The 8,701-nt window shown below is 39.4% G+C and overlaps 1 protein-coding gene across 1 annotated transcript; it reads left to right on the top strand.

Moving 5' to 3' along the window:
- The first annotated feature begins 4,121 nt into the window (after positions 1–4,121).
- LOC100456732 (sodium/bile acid cotransporter 5) lies at positions 4,122–8,012 on the top strand. Its single transcript, XM_002819217.6, has one exon. The coding sequence runs from the start codon at positions 5,811–5,813 to the stop codon at positions 7,125–7,127; it is 1,317 nt and encodes a 438-aa protein (XP_002819263.1). The 5' UTR covers positions 4,122–5,810; the 3' UTR covers positions 7,128–8,012.
- The last annotated feature ends 689 nt before the right edge of the window (positions 8,013–8,701 follow it).

Raw genomic sequence — 8,701 nt, 5'->3', positions numbered from 1 at the left:
TCTCAAACTCCCGACCTCAGGTGATCTGCCCACCTCAGCCTCCCAAAGTGCTGGGATTACAGGTGTGAGCCACCGTGTCTGGCCGAGATTCCCTCTTAAGAAACCACTCTTTGCTCATCCATAAGAAGCAACACCTCATCCATTCAGCTTTTGTTAAGAGATTGCAGCAATTCAATCACATCATCAAACTCTACTTCTACTTCTTGTTTTCTTGCCATTTCCACCACATCTACAATTACAAGATCGCTAATTGCAGATCACAATAACATGTAATAATAATGAAAAAGTTTGAAATACTGAGAGAATCACCGGACTGTGACACAGATACACAAAGTAAACGCATGCTATTAGAAAAATGGCTCTGGTAGGTTAGGCGTGGTGGCTCACACCTGTAATCCCAGCACTTTGGGAGTCCGGGGCGGGTGGATCGCTTGAGGTCAGGAGTTAGAGACCAGCCTGGCCAACATAGTGAAACCCCGTCTCCACTAAAAATACAAAAATTAGCTGGGTGTGGTGGTGGGCGCCTGTAATCCCAGCTACTGGGGAGGATGAGGCAGGAGAATCACTTGAACCTGGGAGGTAGAGGCTGCAGTGAGCCGAGATCGTGCCACTGCACTCCAGCCTGGTGACAAAGCAAAAAAGACTGCATTTGATTTAATCTGATGCAACATAAAATGGAGCGCCATAACATATGCTATGTTTGCACTTACATACAAATTAGTGTAGCGGATGCTAATTTAGTAGATAATCAGTATGGCTATGTTCCAGTAACTCTTTTATCAGAAAGTATAACACTTAAATATATCCCCAGATACCAATAAGTTTTAGTGACAACTAATACTGTAATGTTTAGCACAATTACTTGCACATACGAGAAGATCAGCACATGGCAATGCAGTTGATTAAAACTATGCCAGAAAAATAATAACGAGGTTTAGAAGTGGGGAAGTAAGGCTGACAGGAATTGAGTTAAACCTAAGGAGAATGAAGAAGTCCTATCAATGATTAGATAGAAAAGAGACAAAGCAGTCTGGATGGAAGGACTTATATTATTAATATTAGCAGGCTTACTGGTGGTAAGTTAGGTGTGGTTCCAGATAGTGGAGCAAACTAGTCTGGTGGAGACAGGAGCTAGCATCCTTAGTACTGGGGACTGGTGGTTGCAGCAGGAGCTGTCTCCTAAAGAGAACAAAGTGTGGGAGAAAGAGAAAAGACTGAGTTTCTAGCTCTCTATTTCTAAATTACTCAGAAAGCAGACAACTTTCTCAGGCTTTCTATTAGGGTTTTCAGTTGAGGATGCTTAGAAAAATTTTAAAGATTCACTCTCCCCACTCCACTCTAGCATCTTTCCACCTGCTTGCAGACAAATTTTAAGTAGGAAATCCACAAAGAGAATAAAAGTGTTTTAAATTTACATAAGTAGTGGAAATAACAATATAATAAAAATGAGTTCTAGTTTAAAAAATCAGGCAGCAAATGCTAGGGAACTTCAAAAAGTTCATGTAAAAACTGAAAGATAAAAATAGGCCAGGGCTGGGCACAGTGGCTCAAGCCTGTAATCCCAGCACTTTGGGAGACTGAGGTGGGTGGATCACTTGAGGTCAAGAGTTCAAGACCAGCCTGGCCAACATGGTGAAACCCCATCTCTACTAAAAATACAAAAAACTAGCCAGGCATGGTGGTGCATGCCTGTAATCCCAGCTACCTGGGAGGCTGAGACATGAGAATCACATGAACCCAGGAGGGGGAGGTTGCAGTGAGCCAAGATTATACCATTGCACCTCAGCCTGGGTGACAGAGCAAGACTTCGTCTCAAAAAAGAAAAAAAAAGGCCAGATGTGGTGGCTGACACCTGTAATCCTGATACTTTGGGAGGCCAAGGCAGCAGGATCACTGGAGCCCAGGAGGTCGAGGCTGCAGTGAGCCATGATCTTGCCGCTATACTCCAGCCTGGGCAACAAAGCGAGACCCTTTCTCAAAAAAGAAAACAGATAAAAATATAAAACATAAACTTTATTTTTCAACATAAGCTCCATCAAGTTTAAGACACTTTTGTAAGCAATAACACCAGCGACTTAGTCCATCCCAAAATAAATGATGGTCCTGGATATTTAATCATGTTAATGCAGTCTATTTATTAACTAAAGAAAAATGGATGCCCTTTAAAGTTGTTTTTTTTTTAAAGATTAGGAAACAAGAAGTCAGAAGAAGCCAAATTAGAACTCTAAGGTGTATGCCTAATGATTTACCATCAAAATTCAAAATTGTCCTTGTTTGATGAGAGGAATGAGCAGGAGCATTGTCCTAGTGGAGAAGCAATCTCTGGTGAAGCTTACCTGGGTATTTTTCTGCTAAAACTTTGGCTGTCTCTAAACACTCTGATTTTTTTTTTCTTTTTGTAGAGATAGGTCTTGCTATGTTGCCCAGACTGGTCTTGAACTCCTGGCCTCAATGGGTCCTCCTGCCTTGGCCTCCAAAAGTGCTGAGACTACAGGCAAAAGCCACTGTACCCAGCCTCAAAATACCTTTATAATAAGCAGACATTATTGTTCTTTGGCTCTCCAAAAAGTCAACAAGAAAAATGCTTTGAGCATCCCAAAAAATAGTTGCCATGACCTTTGCTTTTGACTAGTCCACTTTTATTTTGACTGGACCACTTCCACCTCTTGGTAGCTATTGCTCTGTTTGTGCTTTGTCTTCAGGATTATTCTGGTAAAGCCGTGTTTCGTCTCCTGTTACAATTCTTGGAAGAAATGCTTCAGGATCTTGATCCCACTTGTTTAAAATTTTTATTGAAAGACAACTGAAATTTTAAGTAGAAAACCCACCAAGAGAACAAAAGTACTCTTGTCTGTAGCTGATCTGGGTACAATAGTTTCGGTACCCATTAAGTGGAAAGTTTGCTCAAGTTTAATTTTTCTGTCAGCATTGTGTAAGCTGAACCAACTGAGACATCTATGATGTTGGATATTGTATTAGTCCATTCTCGCACTGCTATAAAGAACTACATGAGGTCGGGTGTGGTGGCTCACGCCTGTAATCCCAGCACTTTGGGAGGCCAAGGCAGGTGGATCACCTGAGATCAGGAGTTCGAGACAAACCTGGCCAACATGGTGAAACCCCGTATCTACTAAAAATTCAAAAATTTGCTGGGCATGGTGGCAAACACCTGTAATCCCAGCTACTCACGAGGCTGAGGCAGGAGAATCACTTGAACCTGGGAGGCGGAGCTTGCAGTGAACCGAGATAGCACCACTGCATTCCAGTCTGGGTGACAAGAGCGAAACTCTGTCCCTCAAAAAAAGAATTACCTGAGAGTAGGTATTGTATAAAGAAAAGAAGCTTGGCTCACAGTTCCACAGGCTCTACAGGAAGCATGGCTGGGAGCCTCAGGAAACTTAAAATCATGGCAGAAGGGGAAGAAAGCACATCTTCACATGGCCAGCAGGAGACAGCAAGCGAAGAGGGTTGTGCTAAACACTTTCAAACAGCCAGATCTCGTGAGAACTCTATCATGGGACAGCACTAGGGCGATGGTGCTAAACCATCAGAAGCCATGCACATGATCCAATCACCTCCCTCCATGTCCCTCCTCCAACACTTCCTCTCGTTACACTTCTGCATGAGATTTGGGTGGCAACACAGAGCCAAACCATATTAGATATTGTCTGTGCTATAATCTCTGGTTCTCTTCAATGAGGGCACAAACAAAATTAATTTTTTCTTCACAAATTGCTATGAATGGTCTACTGCTACGGGCTTCATCTTCAACACTGTCTCATCTCTTAAAATGAGTTATCCATTTGTAAACTGCAGATCTCCTTGGGGTATTGTCCCCATAACCTTTATGTGAAGCATCAGTGATTTCACCATTCTTCCACCCAAACCTCACCATAAATTTGATGTGTGTTCTTGCTTCAATTTTAGCAGAATTTATGTTTCTCTGATAAAAGAGCTCTTTTCTAAATATCTTAGTGTCCCTCACTAGATCATGTTCAGACATGTTATAAAAAGTTAGTTTATTCTGGTGCAAAAAAAAATTGAAATTCATACACACTTTTTTATAATACATATTTTCCATGAAAATTTAGAAGAACCTTTATATAGATGAATGATAGATTATCAAAGTTTTCCTAGATTTGTCAGGCTTTATTCTTCACAGTTTTCAAATGAAAGGGCTTGGAGAAACCGAAGAACTAAAAGGGTTGCAGAAAGAGTCCTGAGGGGAAAGAAAAATTGATATACTCACATCTTCGACCTAGGCAGCAAAAGTTATGAGTCAAGATATTTGGTCACATAACTAAAGATAACTTAGGTTTTATGACATTTTTGTTTTTTGTTTTGTTTTTGTCATTTAAAATAGGGAAGTTTTAACTGAAATATCAATGAACAGTCCCATTCCCTATCCTCACCATTGGTACAGTGGATCTTCTTTTTCTTAATGTGGTACATATTAATAAAATTTATGAGACCTAAGGTCTATTGCATTTGAAAGATTAACCAACATAAACGGTATACTTTTATAAAACTCGTTAAAATGACAAAAATGGTTTCACATTTTTGAGGAACAAATGATCTAAAATACTTAATACAAATTGGCATTACCTTGAACACATTGCATCATGATTACATGAATGAGCTGCTGAAATGGTCATGTGTTCAGAGACTACTACATCTGTAGGCTTAATAGTAAACGTTTGGTTGGTTGGTTGGTTGATTGGTTGGTTTGCTGCTTAGCATCAGGACACCCACCCCTTGTGTGGGAAATATACAATTGTGTAGTCTATGGGTTGAAACCCAAAAAGCCTGATGCTTTTTCTCATTCCTGGCAACCAAGGGATATGACCAAATTGGGTCAATTGAATGCCCTTGCCCGTAACTGTGAACAGAGAGTAGTGTTACAAACAAGGAATAAGAGATTAGAATCAATGTCAGTGTCTTTCCATTGCCCCATTGTGTCAGGGTCCAAGTGTCCAGTAGCTGTGGTCCCTTAACCAGCCTGTACCTTTGGCCGTGGCACCAGCTACCTACTTTCCCTATGTTCCCAAGTTATCTGGTAACCATTCAGGAAATTATTTTCCTACTTAGGTATACAAAAAACAGTGTCAGTTTTTGCTTGACAGATTCAATCATCCTTCAGAGATGTAGGAAAACTATTAGCAGCCAAGGGATGCTGCCAAGGCCAGTGTCTGGGCTCTGCAGTTTTCTAACTTGTGATATTGGGTCACCCTACTAAGCTCCAGGAGAGCAGCGACTGCCTCTGGCTTAATCATTATGGGATGGCCAGCTCCCAACTCCATGCCCTAGGCAAAGAGACATTCAGTGAATATTTATTTGACTTTGACTTGATTGAACAAAATAGTAGCACTGAACTCTAGGTTTCCTCAGTATCTGTTACAGATTTCTTGATCCTGACTGCTTTTAATTTTTTTCTTTAGCAAGAAAGAACTAACGAATGATGACACTAAGCTTTAAATTCAAGTAAATAGGAGGCTGTTTTTTTTTTTTTTTTGCATAAGCAGAAATGAGGAAATCAAGAGGAAGAGATTAGATTTCTGTTGTGATAAATCAAATCTGCTAAATGCCATGACTTTTTAATTGTCTTAATCACAAGTTAAACCGGTTGTGTTGCTGCTTAGATGGCTATATATTTGTTTAAAAGTAAAGCAGTCCCTCCTACTGGACTTTGATCCTACAAAAACAACTATTATCTAACTCACCCTCAGACTGTCACTGGAACACCTGCATGAAGAATGTTCTTTCATTTTTTAAAAACGATTTTGCATATATGATTTACTTCAGCTTTCAAAATGATTAGAAAACTTTTTATTGTTCTGCTTTTGTTGCTTGTGACTATAGAAGAAGCAAGGATGTCATCGCTCAGTTTTCTGAATATAGAGAAGACTGAAATACTATTTTTCACAAAGACTGAAGAAACCATCATTGTAAGTTCAAGCTACAAAAATAAACGGCCTAATTCCAGCCACCTCTTTGTGAAAATAGAAGATCCTAAAATACTACAAATGGTGAATGTGGCCAAGAAGATCTCATCAGATGCTACAAACTTTACCATAAATCTGGTGACTGATGAAGAAGGAGAAACAAATGTGACTATTCAACTCTGGGATTCTGAAGGTAGGCAAGAAAGACTCATTGAAGAAATCAAGAATGTGAAAGTCAAAGTACTCAGACAAAAAGACAGTCTTCTCCAGGCACCAATGCATATTGATAGAAATATCCTAATGCTTATTTTACCACTAATACTATTGAATAAGTGTGCATTTGGTTGCAAGATTGACTTACAAGTGTTTCAAACAGTATGGAAGAGACCTTTGCCAGTAATTCTTGGGGCAGTTACACAGTTTTTTCTGATGCCATTTTGTGGATTTCTTTTGTCTCAGATTGTGGCATTGCCTGAGGCGCAAGCTTTTGGATTTGTAATGACCTGCACGTGCCCAGGAGGGGGTGGGGGCTATCTCTTTGCTCTGCTTCTAGACGGAGATTTCACATTGGCCATTTTGATGACTTGCACATCAACATTATTGGCTCTGATCATGATGCCTGTCAATTCTTATATATACAGTAGGATATTAGGATTGTCAGGTACATTCCATATTCCTGCTTCTAAAATTGTGTCAACACTCCTTTTCATACTTGTACCAGTATCAATTGGAATAGTCATCAAACATAGAATACCTGAAAAAGCAAGCTTCTTAGAGAGAATAATTAGACCTCTGAGTTGTATTTTAATGTTCGTAGGAATTTATTTGACTTTCACAGTGGGATTAATGTTCTTAAAAACAGATAACCTAGAGGTGATTCTGTTGGGTCTCTTAGTTCCTGCTTTGGGTTTGCTGTTTGGGTACTCCTTTGCTAAAGTTTGTATGCTGCCTCTTCCTGTTTGTAAAACTGTTGGTATTGAAAGTGGGATGTTAAATAGTTTCTTAGCCCTTGCCATTATTCAGCTGTCTTTTCCACAGTCCAAGGCCAATTTAGCTTCTGTGGCTCCTTTTACAGTAGCCATGTGTTCTGGATGTGAAATGTTACTGATCATTCTAGTTTACAAGGCTAAGAAAAGATGTATCTTTTTCTTACAAGATAAAAGGAAAAGAAATTCCCTAATCTAACAATTAAAGCACTACTGAATTCCTATTCTGGGTAGGGCACTGTGGGAGAGTAAAAGAATAACTATAATGATACCTGCTCTTAAGCCACTTATAATCTAATTAAAAATCTGACATTGGGGGGTAGAGAATACATATATATATATACACATACACACACACACACACACATATTCGTACATGCTAAGTACTCAATGAGTGGTGGAGATGATAATACAGAAGTTCAGCGGAAGGAGACAACTTTGCAACTGTGTTGGTTTGAGAATGTTTTATAGGCTATGATGTCAATATGATACTTTCAGTGGTCTCCTAAATGAGACAGAGCAATAGAAAACTTATTTAGTGATTATGATACATCCTAAGTATTAAAAGAAGGAACACCCATATAGCAGACATTTGATAAATTCTCACTCAGTGAATGAATTTGTAAATTTCATTAGCACATCAAAATAAGTATGTTTTAAAGTAAATGTGGCATCTCTGTCCTCAGAGCTAAGCTTTCTCCTGTCTTCCGTGTTAACCCACCAAAGGCATTACTGTTTACCCCACAACACAGGGTCAGCTCTTTGACCTCATCTCTCTTCTGTCTTCTTTCTTTCTTTATAGTGAATGTATTTCCTACAGAAACAGCCTATAATTCAATTGCCAGTGCTCTTCTCAATTCTCAGTGCTATCACTTTTTTTCTGCACTATATTGCTTCTTCCCTAAACCTTTCTAAATTGGCTTCTGGCCTGTCTCTCCACCCTTTACTCACTGTCAGATTAATTTTCCTAAAATCTAACATTGACCATATAATTTCCCAGCAATGAAGACTTTTTGCTTTTTAAATGAATTTGTATTTCTTAATGAGGCATTTATTATACTCTACTGTCTGACCTTAACCTAGCTTCCCAGTTTTATTTATTATTATTATTATTATTATTTTTGAGAAGGAGTCTTACTTTGTCACACAGTCTGGAGTGCAGTGGTGCGATCTCGGCTCACTGCAACCTCCGCCTCCCAGGTTCAAGTGATTCTCCTGCCTCAGCCTCCCCAGTAGCTGGGATTACAGGCGCCTGCCACCACGCCCAGCTAATTTTTGTATTTTTAGTAGAAATGGGATTTCACCGTCTTGGCCAGGTTGGTCTTGAACTCCTGACCTTGTGATCCATGTGCCTCAGCCTCCCAGAGTACTAGGATTACAGGCTTGAGCCACCACACCCAGCCAGTTTCCCAGTTTCATTATATCTCCTCTCTCACCTCATTACACATCGTCTTTTACCCAAACAGAATGACTTACTATGTTATGAGTATTGTTCATTCCAGCTAACCTGGCTTGTTTTATGACTATTTGTATCCTGTTTTAATCTTCCTATTTTGCTGTAAGTCTTTGAGCATAATAACTATGTTTATTCATTTTGATATTCCCTATCACATCTAACACAGTATCTTCTGTGTGCTTATTCAAATAATGTGTTGAAACACAGACTAGGGCCCAAATAAATAGGGTGCTTTTCAGAAACCTTCTTTTAATCTTCAGTGAAAGTTTTTATTATCTAGGGCAAGTCTACACTCTTGTGCAAGGAAGTGTGGGATC

Source organism: Pongo abelii, chromosome 7 (genome assembly GCF_028885655.2).
Source record: "Pongo abelii isolate AG06213 chromosome 7, NHGRI_mPonAbe1-v2.0_pri, whole genome shotgun sequence".
Classification (NCBI taxonomy): Eukaryota; Metazoa; Chordata; class Mammalia; order Primates; family Hominidae; genus Pongo; species Pongo abelii.
The sequence above is the reverse complement of the archived record's forward strand: the minus strand, read 5'-3'. Positions and strand labels throughout refer to the sequence as shown.